This window comes from Achroia grisella, unplaced genomic scaffold (assembly GCF_030625045.1).
Source record: "Achroia grisella isolate CSIRO2021 unplaced genomic scaffold, CSIRO_AGI_Agris_v1 utg1573, whole genome shotgun sequence".
In the NCBI taxonomy this organism is placed as follows: domain Eukaryota; kingdom Metazoa; phylum Arthropoda; class Insecta; order Lepidoptera; family Pyralidae; genus Achroia; species Achroia grisella.
Window position 1 is genome coordinate 2276122 of NW_026712655.1, and position 27211 is coordinate 2303332.

The following is a 27211-nucleotide window of genomic DNA, read 5'->3' on the forward strand; positions in this document are numbered from 1 at the left end:
CTTACGTGGGTAGGCAATCTGAGTTATTGATGACAACACAAAATAACAACAAGTAATACATTTCTTTTTCTCAGAATATCCAATGGCATATCTAACGGTTCTATTTACTGTACAGTGTTATAGGATATAACTGTATAGCATGCAATCTTTAGTGTTACCGATTTTAATCTTTAAGAAGTATTCATTGTCAAACCGCACTCTTCCTTAAGACTGTTATGAGTTAAGTCAATCACTGTCAATCTCACTCATTTCTTATGTCATAGATTGATGTCACGTCATTACAATATGTAACCCTAATCCAACAACTTCAGTCAACACAAAACGAAATAGTTTAACTCTATAATGTTTTGACCTTGTCTTACTTCAATTTTCTTGGAATAAATCAGTGTATTTCCTGCTTTGGTCAATTTTCATCTTTGGATGAGAGGAAAGAACATTTCTTAGAGGTAAGTGTGCTTTTTACTTAATAAATATTATTTGTTTACAGTACAAAAACATACACGAAAACAAATAAAGTCATTTCTATTAATTTGTATGTTTGTAGATTCAGAACTTATGTGCAATTAAAATTCAAGAAATCAATTTTCCTCTGTGTTCCTTCTATGTATCTATTATATACCCTATAAGGTTAACAAAAGAATACTTGTTTAAACTAGTTTGAAGATTATAAACATGAATATTTCTAAATACTCGTCTTTCTATGTATATCAATACACTTCTTAGTATCTATACTACATAGTTTTGTATCCTAATTGATCTGTCAAGCACCATTAAAGTAAGTTGATTTAGACTTATTGGATTAAAATAAAACCTTTTGTAAAATACACCCTTGAAATACCTTCAAGGTTTACTTTAAAACAGGTATAAACCTAAATGACTAGGTCATGCATATTTTGGTTCATAAACACTCTATCCACAATATTTCTTATAAGCTGGTCAGGTGACTATATCTGAGGGACTGACATTGCTCATATATACAAATAAATTTAATTAAAGTTTTTGTTTGTAAAGTTAAATTAACAACTTTTCACTAAATGCATATGAGAGTTCAATTTATATCAAAATATTCTAAACAAATATTGGCTGTCTGTCTGTTCTTGCTAATATCTGAAACGGCTAGACTGATTTTGTATGTATTTTCTCACAGATGGCTAATGTTATAAGGTATAATTGAGGCAACTATTCTAGTTCAGTAGGTATATTTACATAATAAATTTCAATAAAAAAGAGTTACATTCCACATGCAATATGTCACCAGGAAATACTAGTTGACTAATAAAAAAAGCCTGTCACCACATTATCAGACACCACAATTTAATGATAAATGATTGAACTGTTATATTACCAAGAATTTACAAACATACTTTTCACAATTATAAAATATGTCATATGATTTAAAATTTCCTATATCATTCTATTCTTTTTAATTTATATATTATCCTTTTATGTTTTTTATATTTATGAAAGATACTTAGAGTTCTTCGATAAACTTTATTGCATTAATTCCTGTAAAAATAAGTATATATAATTTTTACTTGCTCTAAAAAGACATATAAATAATAAATTAAAAAAAAATGTTTAACAGATTATGATGTACCATGTTAGGTTTGCCCATTGTAAGTTCCTCCTTGAAATAGTTGTTTTAGTACACCACAATGGGCTAGCCAACCTAACTCACTCCTAACTAATCCTCACTGTGACTTCCTTCACTAGTACTCCACAAGCAAAACCATTACCGATGCTATAGTAAATCGGTTGTTATTCGTAGACAAGACTCAAAACCCCATCAAACTAGATCTAAAAGACAAAGTTTACAATAATGGGAAATAAATATTTTAAAGAAATATTTCAACTTTTTGAAAGCATGGTTAACACATATTTTTATAATACTATTAATAATCAAATTCTAACACAATCAGTCAAGAGTACAATATAAAAAATTGTTATATGTACAATAGATATAACAGTTCTCTACAGATTCCTAATATGCTTTATAACATTTCAAGTAGGTTGTAAATTGACATATCCTGTTATTCATAAATGTACATACAATGTAGCTGGTATACTCTGTAGGCATTATTTGATTTATAGAATTTATTTATTTATATATACAAGAAAAAGTAGGTATACAACTTTTTGTGATGCTTAACCTGCACATACCAGTTATCTACTTCGGATTTACACAAAAATTTCACATATTTTTTTTAAGTTAATAAAAGGGAACTATATTATATATTCCTACTTTTTGGGGCGTAGAGTACTATTAGTAAAGTGGACTAATAACCCCATTGCTAACAATGTACAATGTCAAGTTGACCTCCACGCGAGACCCCTGGAAACCACCGTGGTCAATTTCTGATAAATTCGCATCCTATTATCGTCCACTGGTGCCCCGCCAGCATTACCGTTAGCGTAGGCGGTTGCGTTTACCCGTCACCTTTATATCGAGGTAACGATAAAAAAAATTACAAACTCTTGAGCTCCAGGGATTGTCTGATTTTGAAAACAAGAACTAGTTTCTGAATCTATAGAATTTAGGTATATGTAAAATGAAAGCTGTGTCGAATACCCATAAAATTAACGAAAATAACTATTGCACTTTGTTCTTGAACATATTTGACTTGTAATCAAAAGGAAAAAAAACTATTCATTATTTAGTATTCAAGCGTTTGTTAAAGAGAAGAGTTCCTGTAAGTTTTATTTTTAGTGTCCGATTATTATTTTATATATCTTATTCTTTAATGTAATTATGATATATAAATATATATGTATAGTGTTTAAAGGTTGTTTTGATGTAATCTTAAACAAAGTAAACCTTTTAAAATAAATTTTATAAATAAGATTTAAAATTAAATTTAAAGTTATAGTATAACAAATAAATATAAAAAAAAATTTGAGTTACTGTTCCTCAACTCATCTTCGTAACCGCAGCTAACGTACACTAGACTTCATAATGCGACTATCTTACTTAACCACTATAGAACTTTTCAAACGGGAGGAAACTGGTCACATTGACCTGTGCCTGACTCGCGTGCCATATTTTAAATTAATTTCATTATCATGTAATCTCTGTTTTGCCATTGCCCTAAAAATTTAAATGGTGACAATACATCTTGTGTTAACGGAAACAATATGAATATTTTAAACTGTTTCAAAACGAAAGGGTACTGTGACATTAATTCCAAAACATGCCTCATTTATAACCCACTGCGGATAATAAAAACGTCTAGTTTCGTGAGGGAACACTTCCTTTGGTGGATTGTGGTGGTACAGTGCCCAGCGGCATAGTTATGGCTTTATGCCAGCAGACGGCTAATGCCATATAACCGAATGGTGCTACGTCACGTATTACCAAAACGATCAGAATCTGATACCGTATGTAACGAAACTGCCACTGCTTAGGGCAATTGCGGAAGTTTATGATTGTGATAGTTTACTTTTATTGCAACGATGCAGTAGTTCTCATGTGCGAGGTTATCGATTTACATTGTTATTGGATGATTCCACTTGCTTTTGAATTGCAATAAGAATAATGCGCTATGGTATTACTATTTACTTACTGTGCACGGTACTTCGCCCGTACAATTCTCGAAAATAATTTGTAGAAATACCTATAAAGTTGTAAGTAATTATTCATTTTTCACCACTGCGGTTTCTACGTCACTCTGAGTAATTTCTGCGCCTATATTTACAACAATATAATAATATTGAAATATTGGCTTTAAATAGGTAAGTACTAAAATTTTTTATGTAATACTATTTTAAACATATGCCGGACCATACCATAACCTTTCAAATCATCGTACAATGATTGATGAAAGATTTCTCGCGGGTACCGCCATTGACTGACCTGACTGATCTGAGATCCAATGTCACAAAATTTAAAATTTCAGTTTTAAATTATGTTAAACACCGATTACGTTACGATTATCATTTTTCTGTATTATTCAGCCAAATACCATTTCTTGTGACTCAAGCGATGAAGTGGCATCACCACTGATGATACTTTACCTACAATGTTAACTTTAATAAAATTATTCTATAAAACGTATTTTTTTTTAATATTGGAACCCTAAATGCTATGCAATGTAGTATTATTACTTTTTATCTAGTGGTAATGACTAATTGTATTTATAATATTATCTTATTTATATAGCACATACTGCATTTACTGCTAATGTATGTTTAAGACCCTTAATTAAGAAGATTTACCCTTATTTAAGAAGATTATGTACTGAAACATAATAATAAAAAAACATAACATTTGTGTCATAACATTCTACGCGCCTTCACTTGATCTAATGAAGGGGTCAAGCTGTATCTTGGAATTCGCAAGATTGATTCTGATAATACATATACATTTATAGCTTAATAGTAGTATATAGTAATTGTCTGGACCAATTTCTCATAATAAAGTAACAGAGAAACAGAAATCTATTCGTAAATACAAAATATAGAAGTCTCTTAATGCAGTGAGTTTACATAATAAATATACATCCAACATTTTTAGATGTAAATTTTAAATGTTATTATTTCTTAATATGTACTCAAGCTGAGTTGACCCCGCTTCGCTACATAAGTTCTTAAGTATGTTCAATTCAACAAGAAATGAATACCTACATCAATCATCGTACATTGGATGTAAAATCAGATACTGAACGAATGATATTCCAACTCTCATTCCTTTTTTATATTGCTATTATCATAGGTACGTACGTAGGAGTTTCAAATATTTTTTTCTATATTTCAAACTGTTATATTTATCATTTGGTTATATCTGCTGTGGGAGGCACAGTACTACAACACTACAACACAGCTTATCATGGGTTTTCAGAGCTTATTTTATAATACACATTATTTAGTTTTTATGCGCTGTTGTTTAATATTCCAGTTGTAAATATAAAATAATAAACCTAGTGCATATTGTGAAATTACTGGAGTAACGAATATTTATTTTTAATAGCCTTTTATATTATGCAATAAATAATATTATTTTTCGATTGTTTCAAGGAAGGTTTTAAATTATAATACTACCTCCAATATTACCAACAGATGTAAAAAACCAAACTGATTCATTTTTTAAACTTTAGTGTGTACCGTGTGTAGAATTTGAATATAACCATCATCATGAATTAGTAATCTGTTTTTTTTTTTTCTTTTTGAATTTCTTCCTTTTTGCCAATATGACTGATTATCAAGTGCTGAAAAATACAGAATACTTCCACCACGTTGCAAGAACCTACCGAAAATTTGACCGAAAATGATAATGTTTTTGTTAAGAAAATACCTATCCCATTTTTAGATTTCATAAGGCAAATAAGTCCTTTGTTTTTCCTACGGATTCACTTTAATACGCTTTGTGTTGTGTACCCAAACATTTTGTGGGAACAAATGACTCTTTTGTAATGAATGTTAACGTGATAATTCAGATAAATGTGTTTTTAGTGTTACTTTTCTTTTGCAGCCTTTTCGGGCTTTTTTGCTATAGGTATACGGTGTTTTTCTTTTATACAATGTTTACTGTTTAGCGTCGATTTATGTGAACTTTTATATATTTGCGACAATCGATTCCTTACTACTACTATTTATCCGACTTCACACTTTCTTAATATTCAAACAGTACTGTGTTACTAACTTGGTTTTTAATTTGAGTTTCGCCGGTCTTAAATTATCAATGAAAATAATGTATGTTGTCAATATTTCATCATTTGCACTTGTGTTAATAATGAAAAATCATTATTCATTGTCATTTAACGCCTATCGTCTTATTGTTGGAAGCAATGCCACCCGATCTAGTTTTGTGCAATTCATCTGTATATATTTTAGGCTTAAGCACTACTCAGAATACTCAAATAGTATTATGTTACAGATGATTGACAACTACTAAGCGGATCTAATTCAATGTTTTATAATTGTGCCAGATTAAAACATAAATAGGTCTAATTATTTGAAGATAGAAAAGCTTGTTTAAACATATTGGTTTGCTTTTAATTGGATCAATTTACACAATTTCTTAAATATGACCGTGAGACTGAGAGCATGCACGAAAACAAAAAATACATATATTACTAATAAAAGAATGTGGCCATAAATTAAACGAAACCCTTGTGACTTGGTTGTGATTGTATACATAAGTAATAGCTCTGACAATATTTATTAGGTGAAGCCAACAACATTCGAGTGCGTAACGGCCGTCGGTTAGCTCTTTATTATTATTTATTATTAGCTGTACAATTACTACTTCCTATGCCTTTTATATTTTGTAAATTACTTACTTTTCAGCAATACCTTCTAATTTATTGAACAAATTTAGAATTATATAAGAATATAAAATTTTATATAAATGTGGATTAGTGTACCTAATGTGTATTTTATATATCTAATTTCCTTTTAATACACAATAATAAAGGAAACCAACAACCCAGAATGGGTAATATACACGAAGACGAAGTCCACATATTATAGAACTACGAGTATGTCCGGGAATTTAATGAACTTACTATGTAAATTATGTAATGTCCATATGTATGTATTATCTTTCGCGACAATTGTTATAAAACATTATATATATATATATACTTAGTTATAAAATATTAGTGCAAAATATCAATTTCTTCATTTAATTCTTTAGCATATATCGCGTAATTTATGAAAGATATTATAGGCATAGGCATTACCAGATATATAAATTGCACTACACGATTATACTTTTTCTTAATAGTAGGTAGCTTTTAAATAAATAGAAAATTGGAAAATAAAATGGTAAGTTTTTATTAAATTAATGAATAATTTATATCTATGTAAATTGATCTTCATCTCGTCTCAGATAAAAATCTTAGAAAGAACTTAATCTAAAATAGTATTCTTATTTTTAAAAGTATATAATATCTTTCCTACCACTAAAAGCCAACAATTCAATTTAAGTTCAATTAAATTCAACTAATTCCTGACTACATGTACCTATCATTTTTTATGTATGTAGTATTACTTTTTTATTTCTTCAAGAAATGAATCCAGATAAAAGTTGGTAATTCTCGACTATTGCAGCACTTGTCCTTTGCCAAATTTTTTATTCTTGTTAGAAAGATTTGTTGTTCGACAGATCTATTCTCTCGCGTTGCTATTCATAAAAGTTACCCGACCGACTGATAGGCGAATAACACTATTTTTGTTCATAAAACTTTTATGAATACGATTTTGCGTTACATTTATGGCAAGATGGGTAAATTACGCTTGACGCCCGATATTCCTATCCACTTTGGCTTTAATCCAGCCAATAGAAAAGTATTATGTCTTCAAACTTACAATTTTACGCTTGCTATTTAGGTATTTATATACTTGTGTAGTAACAGTCCTTTATTGTTTAGTTACTTTCATATTTAGTCATTTAAGACGAATTTATATATATACTTATACTATATACTAAACTGATTGTTTTAATGTAGTTTATAATTTCAGAAATCTTATAATAATTCTCCTATTAATATTATGTGTCTGTAAAAAATAAATTCAAGTTCAATTCTTTGATATGCTTAATTATAACCTAATCCATAATGAAGACAAATACTTTTGTTTCCACCGTCTTCAGAGCAGCTCATACACACTGTACTATCATCTAGTGATGAGGTGTTCCAAATTTAGTAATTCAGACCAGAAATAGCTATAATTACTTGCAGTGTAATTTCGAATGGCTTAATATTATTATCGCATTAATTCATTAAGTCTACTTTGTTTATAGTATGTAGATACAATAATTCAATTGTTACGTGAGTAAACAGTGTCTAAGTTGAACAATAACTGCCGTAGCTTTAAGCCGTTTTAGACATTACAGCAGTCCCGTCCATAATAAACAGTCTAACTTGCATAAAATATAGGTCAAAGTTTGTCTATGTGATATTAAATATGAACACGACGAATGATTGACATGAAAATACTAATAATTTTAAAATATCTCGTTAATTAATTATAATGGAATAATGCACCCATAATGTACATGTATATTATATAATACTGGACAGCTTTCCGAACTTAATATGGCGTATTCGTACAATGACTTTATTTCTACTGTCATACAATAAAATATAGATGTAACATTAATTTTCAAATTGTTGGCAATTAGCGTGTTTTATGCTACACTAAATTTAGAAATTTAACGTTTACATGTTAACTGAGTCTTCACACACTTTCAAATATATGAGTATAAACATGTGTATACACATCCTCTTTAGACACGTCATTTAGGAAGAATAAAATTAGAATATAATGTAACAACTGTATCAACTGCTAATTCCAATCCGGGTCTGTCATCAGTTTAATAAGTTATACATGGGTAGTTCTATCTCAGCTATGTCTGCCTCCAATAGCTTATTTTGCAAGTTGCGTTCTGTTTTAAAATCTGAAAATACGGCAGGGTATAGAAACATGAAAATTGAATCATCAAGACCATTCTTGATCATTAAATTTTTATCCATTTTCTTATTCCATAAGATTTACGGCGCTGTACATTATATTAGCGACGATCATTACATTTCATCGGGTGGACATCGGTCCATATACACGTAATCTTCGCACAATAGGAACCTATGAATTTAACAGTAATATCTGAATGTAGTATATAGTTAATGTAAGTACACCTGTATTACATACACGAAGAAAATTGTCTGCCATATATTTTTTTCGTCAAGTTAAGCAGTTCTGATCTCAGCCACTAATCAATAAATTCGTTACATTTTTAAAAGAATTGTAAACAACATGTAATGCGTCACTTAATTCTCTCATATTACTACGTAGTTATGTGGAAACTCTTTATTAAGTATGATCTCATTTACAAATCACGCACCGTTATCAGTTTTATGTTCAGTAGTTCAATTGAAAGAACTCCATTCAGTGCCGTCTCAATATTATTATAAATTATAATAATCAGTTCACTATTTTTTGTGTAATTTGTCATATTATTTTGTGGTAAACTGTTGCTAAACAAATAACTAAACTGTGGCTAAAATACTTTGGTAAGACATTTTTTATATTAAAAGTGATAATTTCAATATTCAAGAAATACAGATATACCACAATATTGACCAAATACCAATTTAGGTGTGTATTTATATATGTATTTTTAGGTATGTATGTATATCTCTTTATGTAGACTTCTTTATTTAACTTCGTAATTAATTAATAAAATATAATATTAGTAATCAGTTCAATAAATTATTCATATGGTTTTTTATGTAGAACTCTAAAATTGTAATAATAATTGTATTGAGGTAAGGACCTAAAAAACGCAATAAATCTGTGAGCAGTAGCTAAAGAGTTTCAAAACTTATATTAAATCTGGTGTCTTTCAAAATCTTATTAAATTCTATTGAAAATGTGAAAAGATATATTTTATTAAAAACTTCCAAAAAGTTAAGGCACTGCCTTAAAATACTTCAAAGTTTTTATCTTTAATATTATTTAAAGTCTTTGTAGATTTAGTGGACTACACGTATAAATCGAAATTTATTTAGTGGTCATGTATTATCCAATACCCACAGTATTAGAGGATTTTAAAATGCTCATAATTGTAATTGATACCACAGTTTTCGATAACATTACTGTGATTTATCTATAATATTCACTTCATAGTATGTGATAAAACATAAGCAAGTCTGGTTTAGTCGGACGTAAGCACCCATAAAATCCTTAAAAGCTGACAAGATTCCACCTACCACGTTTACCGTGTGTCCTCGGCTTCAAGTCTGAACATTGGAGATTTCCGCCGATATAAATCCTAGTGACACCCTTGCTTTACACCGTCTCCATGCAATCCTTGAATTTGTGGACTGGAAGCCGGCAGCGATGCATCGCCCACGGATTTTGAACGTGGCAAATCTTTTTAGCTAGTTTATACGTCGAATGGTCACGTACTCGGAGCGTCTGTATATCCGAGTAGATACTGTAATCTCGACTCAATTGTCGTCCTTTCAATGCACTGGTTTTAGTTACTTTATTTTAGTGTTTGTTCGCAGAGTTTTATTAAAATTAAATAATAGATAGTTTTAACATTTTAATATATGTACATATATTGATGATTTATGATTTAGATGGTGTGGAACATTTTACCTGGTCATATAGTAATCATGTTACAAGCTCTACTTAGTTTGAAACTAAATGACAGTGTAGAGTAATTTTATTTATTATATTGAAATTCAATGTTATTTCCGGAAGTTAGTGCAAAGTGATTATAAACGGTAATACCATCATATTATTTTGTACTGTGTATTTTATTGACGACCTTTCTACGAAAACTACCTACACTGTTTTAAACACCTATAATAAACGTAAACGAAATAATTAATTATTTACTACAAGGGTTCATACTAACTTCACACGAGTGTAAATTCTTTGGATCCGCTACCCATTAAAACGACTTTCGTTATCTTATATCAGAATCATAAATCATATGAAACCTAACATTTTGCAGAAATCGAGTGTTATACCATATTCGGTAGTAGATAATGGTAAAACAAATTCTCCATTCTACATATGTATCACCCGAAACCACTTCACCCAATAGGTTTAGGACTGCGAAGCGAAGTCCTATTTTATTATTGTGACCCGTAGTAGCCACTAATATGAAATATAACAGTTCTATTATACAGATAATAGAGTTGTGCGGTGTTGGACGGGTGAAGCGCGGAGGTGACATGCAGGCCGTTAACAGCGCCGTTACAGGCTCAAGTGATATATGAGCTGCGAAGTGGCTCGGTGCCGCTGTCACATCGCGTTCCGCCACACACCAGCCGCAAAAAGATAAAAAGGATTCCGAAATACGATTCACAAGTGGGCTGCCGGAAATGGGTAGAAAGTTACCGAGCACGGCTTTATGTCGGGCAATATATCTCTCGTATCGCTATCCAATTTCTGCTCTATGGCATGTAATATCCCCCACGGGATCCTTTAATTTCTACACCAGTGTTTTTAATCAGCGCTTTACCATTAGTTCTAATCTCAGTCCACCTCAGAAGGTAAAACAGTTATGTTAAATACGTAAATGATATTCCGTGAATCGATATCGTAGCAAAAAATTTTGTTTACCTTCACTTTGTTATATATAAGTATATATTATAATAGAAATAAAAAATAAGTTTTTTTTTATTTGTCATCGTATTTTAAAATGTACACCAATAATTAACGATATCGTGTAATATTATTTTAACGCTTTTTCTTTGTCATATGATATTTATTACCTTTGTTTTATCACGTAATATATGTAGTTTTATTTACATGGGTAGACTAAAAGATTCTGTGTCCATCTGGATTACGTAATAAAAATACTATAGGAAAATATGTGTACAATAAACTTTGTATATATAGACATTTAATAATGGTCAGCCTAATTCAGTCAACAATTGCTGCTAACAGAGTGAAGTTGCGTGTAAAGTCAACCTCCCAACCCAAGTGACCTTCAGTGACCTAAGACATTAGGGCACACCCCACCGTGTCACTATCCCTACATTTAACTCCCATATTTATTTCATCGTGTTACTTTAGTAGAATTATTCTTTTTTCAAATCTTATTTATTTTTATAAGGACAATATTTTATGGAATATTTCAGTAGATTAATCCAATAGTGAATATGTGGTGTGGTGTAACGTGTATTTTGACTATTCTTTAACAAGAATTTATTTTATCTTTTTTTACATAACCCAGTAAGTAAATAACATAGTCCATTGTAAATCAAATTATAAGTGATTTATTATTTGTAACTATAATTCATCAACTATGTAAAATCTTCAGTGATATGGTTATTTTTTTTAAATTACTGCATTTATGCTATATTGCGTTGTAGATAATATTTCGTTAGTGTGCTCTCGTCGGCGAATAGATCTCGGGATATGACGCTAATCATTTGTCGTTTCTTTTATTGCCCTGTCGGTGTCCTTTATCAAGATTGAATGACACACGTAATAATCCTAAAAATATATCTTCTGGAGGTTACGTATGTTTGTTCGAACCAAAGACATAAAGTTGCCATTTGTGATCTATCAACTATTCTTGTTACATGTCTTTCGTCTTTAGTATTTTCTTTAATAACAAATTCGAGCTGACATCTGGAATTACACTTGAACTTTATATGGAATGCCCTTCATCCAATATTCAGAACAAAATTGACATGGACAAGTAGAATAAACGATAATGTGAACAGTATAAAGCTGGACGGATCATAATTTTGTTGTTGATATTGTTTGCCTGAATAGTTGAAGTGACAACTTCTGAAACATCGGTCAGAATTATTAGTGATTTTGATCCGTTCCGATTAATATAGTGCAGTTAGTCCAACGGCAGGCCGCCACTAATGTTCGCTTCTTTATTTCAAAACCACACGTAATACGCAAGACTACCAAAGTTTCTATTGCCTATCAAAATTATGACTATTAAATTTATAAATATTTACTCTTATATGTACTTAACTCGAATATGGTTTTCCCTATTTGTTAACATTCCTCTTAAATAAATAGGGAAAAACTTTTAAGTAATCTAATATTATGGAATTTTATAGTACTTACCTTAGCGCTATGACACTACATATTTAATTTCTTATTAAAGGTTTTCACTACTAAGCAAACTAGCAATTACTACTATATCATACTAACAACGTACAAGTTCCAAATGCAGTTTAATCGTATAGTCGTATAGTAGTTTATTATCTAGAAAAAATAGTCATAATTCAATATCGCCGTCAAGTTACCGTAATATGCCGTAAGTTAGCTTTGACAATCTCTTCAATTGTATGATTGATAATGTAATATGGCTATTTGCAACTGATCGTCTTGGGGCTCTTAACAAAACAATGTACATCACAAAGTTTTCAATAAACGGAAACAACTTGTGCCATATCCGCAAACGTTTGCCGTTTACCTATAGTGGCGCAGTAGTTGGTAACGAGGTTATACGAAACAGTTTTGGCGAAATTGCTCCGGGAATGTTAGCTAGGTGTCATAAAGTTTCAGCTGAACTGTCGGACAGACGTGCAGCTCTGAAATACACGTGTCGGCGAGCTATTTCATCTTGTGCCCCTCCAACGATGTCTCTCTCTACATTGTATACTGCAGCTTGCACTAATCAGATCTAAACTGCTGTGTATAAAAATCACAATGCAAAAGAACAGCTGCAGTTTTAATGTCTTTACGTTATGTTGTCTGTAACATTTATGATAGGGTTTATTTGACTTTATAAAATGATGTACAAAGAAGAAATGGACTATTAAATGTCTGAATAAGTAGATTATGATAGATATTACTAATTGTTTATTTTTTTAAATTACTTTTTATATTTCTAAAATAAATGCATTATCCTTAAAAAAACTGCTAAAAATCCAGACTGTAGGTAGGGCGTCAGTATTCAGAATTTCCATATTAAATTATAAATCAACCCAATTTACAAATAAGTGCCTGCACATAGATCATTTATTGTTGATTTACTAGATCTTTTTATTCTATAGAAATCTTACTTATGTTATCTACTACATACTCGTATATTGATTAGTGCTCTCGTATCTAAAATATTTTTTTCATTTCTTATGATGATGATACAATCATTCTGATTTTATTTATTTATTTGCTTAAAACATAGTTTCAATACAATATACACACATGTTTTGCCAGTTTTATCTGGCATGCAAATTATAGTGTAATAGTTAATAAGTAGAGAATTAATAAGTACCTAAGATTCCCAGTATTTTTTACAAAATTTTAGGCAATCCTGAAAGAGGGATTAATATTAAGTTAACTCACCAAATAAATATAGCCCCAATTTTCTTATTTCAGATTCACAATGAACTGGAAGACGGCGCTGTTAACCGTCGCTTTGGTGTTTCACGCTGATGGATTTTCAAGTAAGTATAGTACTTCAGAATATTAAAAGCGTCTCTTATTTTTCTTTCTGTGAGTAGGTACTTTAGCAACAACGCCGTTAACTGTGAAAAATTATATATCTGAATTTTTCGTTGCGTAGTTGTCTCTACGTTCTTTCTGTATATCTCTATTTACTGCCGCCAATCAGCTACCACCTTGGTAAGATGAGTTTCTATTTGAAGATTAAAATCTCAGAAAGAAACAGATGTCAGATAATGTAGATGTCACTAAATCGTTCTTAGAAGCCATTGTTGTCATTAATGCACAGCTTTTTTTGTGTAAATATATATACACCTATGCATATGCATAGAGCAAATGTTTCAAAGGATATTCTGCTCTTATCACTACGACTGATTTAATCTTATTGTGTTTTTATATTTGAGCCTAAATAAATTAGTGCTGGTTGGTAGTTTGTATTCACACGTTTCGACTAGTAAAATGTGAACTTACAAGGATTGTTTAAAAGAGCAACACACAAGTTTCTTGCTTATTCTTCTTGTGATGAGACAGCTTTCCGAATAAGCGGTAGATTTAAAAAAATGTTGACTATTCAAAAGTACTTACATTAAGTTTATTTGAATAAATGATTTTCTATTCTATTCTATATTCAGAGGATAGAATATAGGAGAATTAGTATCTAATGTTTATTTTAGTTTCTATTAAAAAATGCACAGATACCTAATAACTTCACGAAAATTCCCATGCCCACGATCTTAATTGTTTAGATATATGTAATGACGTCATAACCAATTCACGTGTACTGTTTTAAAAATAACAAAACTTGTTTTAATAAATTAATATCTACCATATACAACTCGATGATGTCCGCGATTATCCTCTATAATATAATATATATAATATCTCCAATAGAGTCACAATTCTCCATATAACTGACATTAAAAATGACTGATTAAAGGACACGGTTTTATTTACTTTAAAAAATAATGTGGGCTAAATTATAGGGTGCGTAAGTTTAGTAACACACATGGTGATACTTATGTGAAACCCCGGCCCGTCGTTTAGCCCCGGTATAATTTTGCTGTTTACAAGGATGCGCTTGTCACAAACTTTATTGCTATGGCATTCACTATTATTATGGTATGCTCTGATCTTGTAAACTATGGCAGGTTGACAATTTAACAAACACGAGTTTTCTTAACAATTATTACAAGAATCACACAAAAGATTATCTTATAACAAAACAATTTGATCTTATTTTTCATTCTAAAACTTAAACTGGTCATTCAATAGAGCTAATATACACGGTACCCGAATGTAATCAATTGTGAGTTACTATTTTAAAACATGGGCTATTAGTGACCTGAAATAAATAAATAATTTAAAAAGCATAACCACTAAATTACACATTTTATATTTAGGTCACTACAGTTCAAATGATTAACAATTTAAACGCAATGTTTTGGTGTTGCAAAGGTTCTCCTAATAATATAGGAAAATTGAGAAAATCCACAAGTGAAATTAAAATAATAACCGTTAACTAAATATTTCATTATTTTAGCAAATTTAGTTTCACGCTTGAGCACTATCTCTGACTATAATTTTATTTCACATCACGCACTATATTTTTGATTTGGCCATTTGTCGTTAGATTTACATAGTTTATGAGTTAGCTGATTATAATGATTACAAACTATCACGAATCTATTATGACATTGACGGTTTATCCTAGGTCCTTTAAATTATACATATTTCTATTATACATACATGGTAAGCAGATATAATTACAAATTTAATACTCGTTGGTAAGTTTTTGCTTTATGTAAAAGTATGAAATTACAACAAAATAGTTCTGGCCACCTAAATTACAAAGTTTGTTTCTGGCGTTTCGACTAACGTAACATAAAACGTAGACAATCCCATAACTTTATAACATTGTATTTCTGAGTTTAGAGTCAGTCATTTTCCAACGACCTTGTTTTATTGATTTTATCTAAATGCGTAACATTTCCGCTTAACAAAATTCCGACCCATATGCATGACGTCATTGACAATATTTTATATCACCTAGTAATATGAAGTGCCATTGCAAAAATCGTGAGATCGTCGGCAACCGGCGTTGTTTCGTCCGACTACCATCTCGGAGCACGTACTCTCTGCCCTCAGATTGCCGTAAGATATGGCTCAAATCCATTACCTAATGCACACATAAAACGAGCATCCCACCCGCCTTGAAAGTAACAAAACAATGAGTTATGATCCAACCTTATGATGCTCTTTTTATTTGTTTTTATTGCCTCTAAAGTCGTATTTGCTAGTCGAAATTTCTATGTCACCTAAGAATTTTCTTCACGTTACTTACCTCTTAGCGTAAAACGTTTTCGGCGTAGATTTTGTCTTTTTATGTTGCTCTTGGAACAAATTTTATTGCTCTTTTATAATTCGGTTATTTCCTTCACGCTGTAAAGCGTATTTAGTTCATCGGAATTAATTTCTACTGTTATATTTCTAAAATTAAAGTGCCTATATCCATGTAAAGCTATCCTTACTAGTGAAATAAATGTTGTTATAATATTTACATGGGTACTGAGTATAGCACATAATAATATTGCATTTCCAAATCTAAACGTTATAGACACATTATGGAAGGGAATATATACTTATATAACTTCGGTAAAGTATGTTGTTCAAAGTTTGGCATTGAAATGAAATTCATTTATACAGGTTAATCAATAACAAGGTAAAAAAACACAAACACATGTAATTCCGCTAGTGATGCAAGTACTCGAGGGCGGCGGTAATCACTTACCCATCAGGTAAAGTGTAAGCTCGTTTACTCCTTTGCTATAAAAATAGTAAATTGTTAGTCATTCCCTTCAATAATGACATGTAAATAATGGTATATAATAAGTATACGTTTGTTTTCGTTAAGCTCCTAATTGTGATCTAGAAATAATAGACTTGCCTGCAATAAATAACTATAAACAGAACTTTGATAGGTTACAAGCTAATAACTTTCTAAGGCAGGCATGTAAATTGTATCATAACAAACTTTGTAATTTAAATGTAGATTTATTTAGAAATTGTTTCGCTAACAACCTTCAAATGCGCCTTAATCCATTCTACCTACTTTAGTGGCTGGATGCTTGTATCAACTATTACGAGTAATATATTGTTCTTTGCATTTTAATGTGAGAATGTTTGATGTTTACTTCAAATAATGTCGATGCGCAAAAATACTCATTAATTCATAATATTATCATCTTATATTATATAGCTACTTGCCCCGGCCTCGCCCGGGTGTACATATATTATACATATAAACCTTCCTCTTGAATCACTCTATCTTTTAAAAAATACGTTGCGTAGTTTTAAAGATTTAAGCATACTTAGGGACGGACAGACACCGACAGCGACTTTGTTTTATACTATGTAATAATAAAGAGCCGCGCTCTTGTCGGTAGAGCTTTTGTCTTACGATCTTCCTCAGTCTCTTCGCATGTTGATTCTAAACGAATACCACATTTCAAATTAATCTGCGTGATATAACAAAATAGATTTAGATAAAATACCTGAATTGTCAATCTTTTTACTTCGATATTATCTCTAAAAGTATCATTTAGTAACTATTTAATTACAGAATTTTAACAATTTCTAGGCTAAGCTTTAAAATGGCAGATTAGTCCCTGTCCTAATTTACCGGGAATCGAGTTTCCAGCAAAGTCTACTTAAATCCGACTTATGTTATAAACGTGAAAGTTTTTAAAATAGTTCGTTGATCAATCATGACAAAACAACTAAAGCAATTTAAATGAAATTTGTAACAGACTATAGCGTAAATTAATACACAAGTCACTTCTATCCTAAAATATGCCGGCATGATACATCATTTAATATTACAATAATGTAACAAAGTCTATACTAATTTAATCCTGATGAAAATCCCAATGTCTTTCACCGTAATGAGTTTATTTTCAAGTTTTTCTCCTGCATACAGTAGGTATTGTGCTTTGTTGCCGTTGCCATTTCAGTACTCTGGGACGTATGAAAAAAAATTCTATATATGTATCACATATAACATAATATTACATACAGATACCCCATCCCATACAAGAAAATGGTTCCTTCCTAACTCGGGCTATTCTTCGGGCTATTTTATTTCGCCGCCGTAGCCGCTAGATGTCTCTAGATCTGAAGCAGTTCGGATTACTAGTGGGTGCTTAGTAACAAAGCACGAAAATAGATGGCAGTCAATTCAGTCTACATGACATCTGTTTTGCAAAGATAGGTATATACAAGATATGTAGGTAACTGTATCGTGTACCTCATTAGGGACGATTCAAGATTCAATGTAAATGTGTAGGTATAATATCGTTAGCCGATACCCTGCAGATATGGCTTATGTGCCAATGTATATATTATGTTATAGTTTATTCTACATTCCATGCCTATTTTTTCTCTCGACGAAGATATGTTGTAACGCGTCTGCGCTATACGTATAGCCCGATTTTGATACGTTTATACTCGTACGTATCAACATCGGGCTATATGATTTTTTATTTCAATCGTTATGTGTAAGAGACTGGTTTTAGCTACAATGAATTTACTGGTATAGTCCTCATGTATTCTACGATGTACCTTATGAGAATTCCGCGCTCTTTTCCCTAATGAGAATTCCGCTATATCTTATATATAAACTTCGTATCACAGTGTTAGTTGCCATATTTCTCCCACATTTTGGTGAAATTTGATATGTATACTTATAGGTCTGAGGTAGGGTTGTTATCTATTTTTTATACCCCTAAGTCATATTTGGGTGGCCAGAATTTTTTTTTTTTGTATTATGGACAATTTTTTATTTATTTATAATGTTACATACACGCCTAAATTTTGGCCCGTCTGTCACCAACCCCTATTTTTAATAGCGATATTCTTACAAATATTATATATGCGAAGTAACTCTGTCTGTTTGTCTCGCTTTCACGCCCGTTACACGTTAGAAATGTGTAACGGGGGAACACGTTACTTAGTACGAAATTATGTATATTACAATAAAACTTAACGAGAAAATATTATAATGATGTTACTGGAACACTCATTGCTTTACTACTATACCGTCCATTAGTCGCGAACTTTCTGGATGCGCGAGAGGCGCGCTCCTATTGGTCCGTCGGTGCGGTTACCGCACGACGCGCATGCGCTGTACGCTTAGATGAGTCTCACGGCACGGGCGTAAGTACTTACTATGTAATATGTATACATATGGGTGTCACAAATGTTTTTATTACAAGTAATATTACTCTATTATCTAAGCCAGTAATGTGTGCTTATTTTGAACTTGATAATATTCAGAATTACTTGTATACATAACTTTCGATATCTACAATAATAATATCTTTGATGTATGAAAGAAATGTATGTACCTACATTAAAAGATAATTTTTGACATGTATGAAATATGTACCTACATTAAAATATATTTTTGAAATGTATGAGATGTATGAAAGAAATGTATGTACCTACATAAAAAGTTCATTTTTTAAATGTATGAAATGTATGAAAGAAATGTATGTACCTACATTAAAAGATAATTTTTGACATGTATGAAATGTATGAAAGAAATGTATGTACCTACATTAAAATATAATTTTTGAAATGTATGCACCGTACAATAACAATACACGTTAAACATCATACCACAGAGTCATACGCAAGTTAAAAACAAACTGCTATGATATTAATGAGAAAGGAAAATCAACTTAATGGTATTCGAGTTAGGGTCGATTTCTCTCTATTTTTTAAATACTATTTTAATCTTGCCAGTATTCAAAGACAACTACGATTCTTACTCGATATTTTAAATTATTATGTAATCGATTTTTCAGTACAAATGTAAATAACCAACGACACTAATAATGTACTACTATATTCCGTTCTTTGAAACGGAACACTGCTATAATACAAAATAATGAAAATTTACTGTTCACAACGACTCATTAAAAGCATCATCGAATAATGCGCTGTAATAAAATCCTGTTATCGATTATTCAAAAAATCGATAATACATGTATTTATTTTTAATATGACAACACTTCATACATAAGTATTATTGGAAATAGTATTACTTGCTTGTTCGGCTATTTTTAATTTACTTAAAATTTTTTTATATGTTTAATTTACAATAATGATATATTAAGTGCTTATTATTGGAAAATATAAAAAAGACATTTAATTAGGCCGATACAAATGACAACAATGCCATCTATGAAAGCATTTTGAAAACATTGAGCCCCGTATTAGCACTGATTAAATTAATTAAGTACTGGAAAATAACAAAATGAGTAAATATATGAAAATTACTTTTCTAAACGCATTATTTAATTTTAACATGTATATATAACTTTTTAAAAATTGATTAAACATTTTTGTAAACACAGTTTTGTTTTTTAAAACGTTTGCAAAACTATGAAGAATTCCATCGATACCGATCACGCCATCTACATGCAACTTTTAGCAATAATAATGGCTAGTTCCTCACGGATTGCCACTGATATGTATATATTTCTCATTACAACACTGTTTTGGATGAATACCTATGGACGACCTCAGGTTGAATTCCACGGTGCAGACACTGATGAGTACTATTGTTTGTATCGATCTCGGTGTTTTCTATGTATGTATTTACAAAAATAATGTATCTAAGTATTTATATTAGTTGTCATGTATACATGTAACAAGCTCTCCATAGATTGGGAGTGGATGACGCTGTGTGAATTGGTCATGGAACTTATTGTATTATATGATACGTATTATTAGTATTATTATACGTATTTCACAAAGATAAATTTTTCATATAAACGAACGATCACTTCACTGTTTCACTAGCGAAATAATATCATCCAAAAACGCTATTCATTCGCTTTGATGAAATATTGTTTATCCTATTCACTCACAAGAAAATTTGCACGCGGAACGTATTCATATGCAACAAAAACAATTCACTAACAAAAAGCGTTTCCGTTTCGGTTGCCTTTTATTACGTGTGATATTGACTCTCGAAGACGACGAGATCCCAATCTAAGTATATAATCTTGTATATGCAAATGATCCCTACTCCGTTACAACCGAATTCTTACCCGACCACGCCTTTTGGGTTATAAAAAGGGCGAAATTCTCGTAGACACAGCGAAATAAAATATATTCATACAGTTTTCCATTTTCGAACACAGTTTTTACCTGGTCCCTTATTATTTGGGTAGCGTCAGAGTCTTAAGCGTTTAATGAATTAAGTCAATATATTTTATCTATATCGTAATAGAGGAAGCATGTTTAAAACCCACCATTTCTACTCATTGCCAGAATGTCGTAAAAGGTGACTACGAAAAAAGTATAATTATTGTCTCATTTTGAGTTCATCATTTCGTTTAAAGTTTTTCTTCTTCAATCAATAATCACACACTCGTTGTTAAACAAGGTAATCTCTAAATTTTATTACATATTAAAATGGTAATATGTAATATATCAGTCACTTCTTGAGCATTTGGTAAAGGTCTACATTATTAAACAGAGAAATGACAACCAATTGTACCATTATTTTTTAAATTTGTCTTTATTTGTGTTAGCTCTTCTGGGAATTGTAGCCATTGGGTAACAATTTGAGCTAGGTCTGGTGTTGTCTTTATTAATGGATACGCTAATTTATTTGGATTATTCTTTCAAAATCATTGGATCTTTCAAAAAGTTCCGGATATGATGGTTTAACAAATAGGCATATTTCATAATTAATACATGAACGTCAAAGTTAATCGTTTGAATTTTTGAAATAAGGGTTTGCAACTTGTTATTATATACTGAAATATCAAATACTACTCGTATATATTTCTTCTGGCAAAGATAAGGTCTATTCAAAGTCACTGAATTTTCCCTTAAAACTAAACAGCATCTAAATTTAAAGGTAACATAACTGTATACCAGATTAGTGGTTATTATTCTTGTTATCGCCATATTGCATATGAGAAACCATTTGGTTGATTACGTATGTTACTGACGCGAGTTTTTCAAGTGCAGTTTTTATCCAAAGCAATTCCTAGAGATGTTAAAGCATTTGTTTCATTAATCGTTTGACTACTAGTAATGTTTAGATTTTGAATACTATTGCCATATTGATTTTAAAATAGTATTGCATTACTTTTTAATATATTTACATTCAATATGTCTATTATTTTGAATGTTGTGTGTACTATACAAAGTACAACAATGCAATTTTCACTGCATGAATTAATACAATACAGCGAATAAAATAGCTTTTAGATAGAGAAACTTTAGTATTTTATTACAAAAAATTCGGTCCCCCATTTGTAGTCAAAAAACCTATCTCTGAAAGGGATAAAAGGATTAAAATTATACGTATAGAAAGGGAGTGAGAGATTTAATCAGATAAAGCGATGCTGTAAGCCAACTTGAGCCTTCTTACATGTTAATACATGTATATCATTGGCGTTGGTTCAAATTCTTTTGATATCTAATTTAATTATGATTAGACACTTGACATTTTATAATTACTATTGATTTATCTATGTTGCTTTTTAATCCCTGATGCAAAAAAAGGGCTGTAATAAGGTTAACGTGTATGTCAGTCTGTAGCAGAAAAATTTATACAAATGGACCGAATTTGATATTTTTGTTCTTTTTTGTTTGAAAGCTGAAGTCGTCTAATTGTTTCTAATCTATAATTTATTACTGTTATTTTATTATTCGTTGTTACTAGAACTTTCTAATTTATCATCTAGAATAAAAGAAGACGTATAACGTACACAGAAAAAGTCAGCCATATACTCAATATTGTATAACTTTTTCTGTGTACGTTACGGGATGTGTTCGATGATGATTCTATTTGTAGAGGATAGTCCCGTGTTACTACCACACCAACTTCATCACTATTGCTTTCGATCTTTGTAGCGTAGTAATAGTTTAAATTAGTATCTGTTTGCTTTTCTCTTATTCCTTAATTAATTCACAATTCAAGCTTCCAAACAATCCTTCCAAATTAGTAGTCCCGCCTGAGTTTTTACAGAGCAAAGTAGACTGTTTTTTGTTTGTCTAGTATTCAACAATAATTATTAAAATTATATTGTATAAATATGTTTGTTTACTTTGTAAATTTTAATTAGAACGATAGTAGTTGAGATTACAAGATAACAAAACAAATATTACAACATTGCCCTATCTGTCTACCAATCCCAAATAATTTATTACATAATATAAGACAATGGTTATACCTGCGAGCATTATATCCTTAAACATCTCCACCATGCAACTAGTTTTTGTTAATATTTCTGCGTAATGAGATAAACAGCGCGCTAGCGAGATTAAACCTGTTTGAGATCAATTTAATCTTAAGGTCACTGTTTGTTTTATATATAAATATATAGTAGATATAACTAACGCTGATAAGAGTTTATATTATTTTAAGAATTAACTACATGATATATAATATAAATATGTATTTGAATTCTACGTTCTATATTTGAGGTCAACAAATAGATCAATTTCATTTCTTAATTACAATGATACGAAAAAGTAGATACTCGTACATTTTATAACAATGAATAGGTAACTTTTTAAAGGTAATGACCGAAAAAAAACGTATTTGTAAATAATTCGAAATAAATAATAATTTCTAATAACTTGAAAACTTTTATCGTATTGACTATATTAAATATAGAAGATATTTTACATTTCATTTGGCATAGTGAGTGTACTTTTCAGTGCATGTAGTATTATACAATTTGTCGATATAGAATAATGACATTTTCTACATTTGTTGTTGGAATTCAACGAAATCGTTTCTTATGTACGACTAATAATTTACTACTGTTATCTCAGACGTAGTAGTAGACTGCCAACGTGGTAATGGCATCGTTTGACATGTCCAGGTTTTATTGTATTCTTTTGTGATATAATTTAATCTAGCGTTGTAACGTGAGGTGCATTTCTGACTTCTCGGATTAATTTGGCTCCTTATCGGTATTTCCAACGCCAGACAACGGGCCGAAATAGAATTTGACAGTTTCTTTTCTTTCGGCCACATTTCAAAGTTATAACTTTTGACTACGATGTTCTTTCTTTTAATAACAGATTATTATTAATTACAGAATATGGACGTACATGTAAAGATATCGGATGTCTAAATAGCGAAGTTTGCGTGCTAGCTGAAGAACCGTGTACGTTTGGACAGTCCCACAATTGTGGTACATATCCTACGTGTAAAAAGAAGTCGCAAGTAGAAGGTAAATCATTTTATTATATGTCCTATCAAGTATCAAAACAATTTCATTTTGTCTTCGTATAGTAATGAGATAAATCAATCCTCCTTGCATCTATGTGAACATACAATCATTTCATTTGTTAGATTTTTCTCTAGTAGATATGACAAGGGTAATGGTGAAATTTTATATTTAAAAAAATACGGAATTATTAAAAAAATACGGATTAACATATATTCTTGAAATTATTACAGGGTCACATACGAACTCGGCACCTCCAACACAAAAGCCAGTAGCACCTCCGTCTCCTCCGAGAGACATCGATGCTCCTCCTAACTACCCGGCGCCGGCTCCACCGGGCGGACAGTCCCCTTATGGAAATAATTCACCCTATGGAAACAATTCGCCTTATGGAAACAGCTCTCCCTATGGGGGGCACAGTAATCAAGGGGGTTCATCGATTGGCGGTGGCTCCCCCTATGGTGGTAACTCGCCTTATGGTGGAAGTTCTCCATATGGCGGAAATTCACCAAGTGGCGGAAATTCTCCTTATGGCGGAAACTCTCCTTATGGCGGGAACTCTCCTTATGGTGGATCTAACAACAGAGGCGGTAGCAGTCCCTATGGTGGTAACTCCCCATACGGCTCAGGCTCTTCTGGAGGTTTCGGAGGGTCGGGAAGCAACGGTAGTCCTCTAGACTCAATTTTGAATACTCTCAATAAATATGCAAATGGTGGCGGCGGCAGCAGTAGCAGCGGCTCAACAGGGAGCAACGGCGGATTGTCTGGCATTCTTGGGAGCATCGTTGACAATATATCCAAAAATGGAGGTTTGAGCAGTTACTTCAACACCAGACCAATAATACAGAACCCTAATTATCCATCCTATAACTCAAATTCGAGGAGTTCTAATCCCCAGTATTCTTCATCAGGTTACCAGCCAAGTTATCAGACGCCGTCTCAAAACCGAAACTATGGTCAAAGTAATGCCCACCACAGTGGAGCCACAACACATAAACCAGTATCGTATGGCTGGAATTTTGGGTAAATAATATCCGTAATTACAAATAGGTGTGGCTTCACGCGGTGATTTCTTTTTACAGCTGCTTTGCATGAATGAGCACTCTTTCTTTTATATTTTTAATTATTTCTTTTTTCTGCATTAATACAAAGGCTTGAACACCCTCGGGACGGTTATCTACAATACCGACTTGTAAAACTCGTCTATCCTATTGGTATTACAGAATTTAACACAGGCTGCCTAATAAGGTGTCAGGAATAATCGAAACTACAATAATAATGTATAACTGTAAAATATTCATTGTACTAATTACATTAGATTTTTTTATTTTTTGTTGGAGCTTAGAGCTTGTATTATGTTACTTGCATGAAATAATAACAATGTAATACAGTAATTATTTAAGGCTACTTATAATACTCAATTATCACAAATTATTTGTTATTTTTTTATGTATTTTTACACTTCTGCAATTGTACAAAATTCGTATTTATGTTTTTAGCTTGTAAGAATAAATATTGTATTGTTTCGCTGGAATATACGAATCTCATTTTTACTTACTTTTGTACTTTGACTTACGGTTTAAATAAAGCGACTCACAAGATGCTAAAATTTTAACGATAAATATTTATTTATATTGTGTATATAACAGAACTGAGGCTACTGTCATTTATTCACCAACAAGGCGAAACAAGCATTATACGTACATACATATAATGCTTATTTCATCTTGTTAGTGTGATAGAGTATCAATTTCATCTATTTTCTTTTTAATTATGCTAATTCGAAATGCCAGCATTATCTATATACGCAGAAATTAAGATAGCTAGATATGTACAGGTAGATACAGGGGAAATTTGCCTAATATACCTAGAAAACTATTCTCCACTCACGAATATACTTGAAGTAGTGCCATAAATTAATGTAATTATATTATATTTCAGTGCGACTGTGATGTTGATGTACATCATTCACCAGTACATCCAGAATATGACAAGGAATTAACCATACCAACCTTTGTCTACTGCTAATTTTTGTCTACTAATGCAAATTAAGATGTACCGCCGATTTTTTTTTTATTAATCCCTTCTCATACCTGTGCCAGATTTGAGAAGTGATTTGTGATATTTTAAACCATTCACATATACGAAAATCTTAAGAAATAATTGTTACCTTTGCCACCTTGGTGATTGAATCACCAATTAAAAGTAGAGTCTTAAATATGATATAATTTTATATTGAACATATACTATAGTTGTTTTAATTGTTGCGTTTAGTATACACATTATTAATATATTGTCGAGTTTTGAAGAGTGAGCTGAGCATTTACCATTTACCTTAGCTTATTTACCATTAAATTATAATGAATGTTAATCCGACAATATTAATAATATGAATATATTTTTTACTATACTAATATGAAATATGTAGGTGCTATATTTGTTTGTAAAATAAGAGATATTGAATAAACAATCCGCATTTGGTTCGGCACAAAATTGAATAAAAACCCAAGTCATATACATATTCTTTATTTAATAAAGGACATAAAGACTAGATATTTAGTTACAAAATATAAATTTTATATATATGTGTTGTATAAATATATTAATTTAACCTCTACCAAAATTATTATTATAAGGAATGTATATAAATACTGTGTTATAAAATTACGATCTGTTACAGTCTTGTGTATATAATGTAAGTAATCTCATTTATTTCAAATTGTCAATATTAATTTCCATTTTTACTTATATATTTGAAATTTTGGAATGTTTCAATAAAGCTTGTTTTACAATTGGTGATTTAAATTATATATATATACTTAACCCGACTACTATACATTTCACACCAAACATCCAAAATATAATCAGAACCCTCAATATAAAATTTTACTACCACTGAACTAATATCAATATAATAATAATATAACTTCACGCTGTTGTGGCTTATATATTAATGTTAATTCCCTATAATAAAAACTCATATGAATTAGTAATTAAAAAACAGATCGTACTAAAATTTCATAACAAAATCTTGTAAACATATGGTAATAGTATTTTAATTCAGTAAATAT

At 30.9% G+C, this 27211-nt stretch overlaps 1 protein-coding gene across 3 annotated transcripts; it reads left to right on the forward strand.

Annotated features, from left to right (window-relative positions):
• Positions 1–288: 288 nt before the first annotated feature.
• Positions 289–27211, forward strand: LOC131841096 (uncharacterized). Of its 3 annotated transcripts, XM_059189336.1 has the most exons (6): positions 289–446; positions 13810–13877; positions 24009–24143; positions 24374–24949; positions 25052–25163; positions 26082–27211. In XM_059189336.1, the coding sequence occupies exons 2-6, from the start codon at positions 13817–13819 to the stop codon at positions 26140–26142; spliced, it is 945 nt and encodes a 314-aa protein (XP_059045319.1). In that variant the 5' UTR covers positions 289–446; positions 13810–13816; the 3' UTR covers positions 26143–27211. The 3 variants fall into 3 exon arrangements, with proteins under 3 accessions (XP_059045319.1, XP_059045317.1, XP_059045318.1); XM_059189334.1 differs by having other exon boundaries at positions 24374–25163; XM_059189335.1 differs by lacking the exon at positions 289–446 and adding an exon at positions 8880–9008 and having other exon boundaries at positions 24374–25163.

Bases quoted from the DNA above. Each gene is read 5' to 3' on its own strand.
- LOC131841096 (XM_059189334.1), top strand. From the start codon at position 13,817: ATGAACTGGAAGACGGCGCTGTTAACCGTCGCTTTGGTGTTTCACGCT. The intron at 13,878-24,008 runs GTAAGTATAGTA...TATTAATTACAG, and splicing joins TCACGCTGATGGATTTTCAA to AATATGGACGTACATGTAAA. The intron at 25,164-26,081 runs GTAAATAATATC...ATTATATTTCAG, and splicing joins TCGTATGGCTGGAATTTTGG to TGCGACTGTGATGTTGATGT.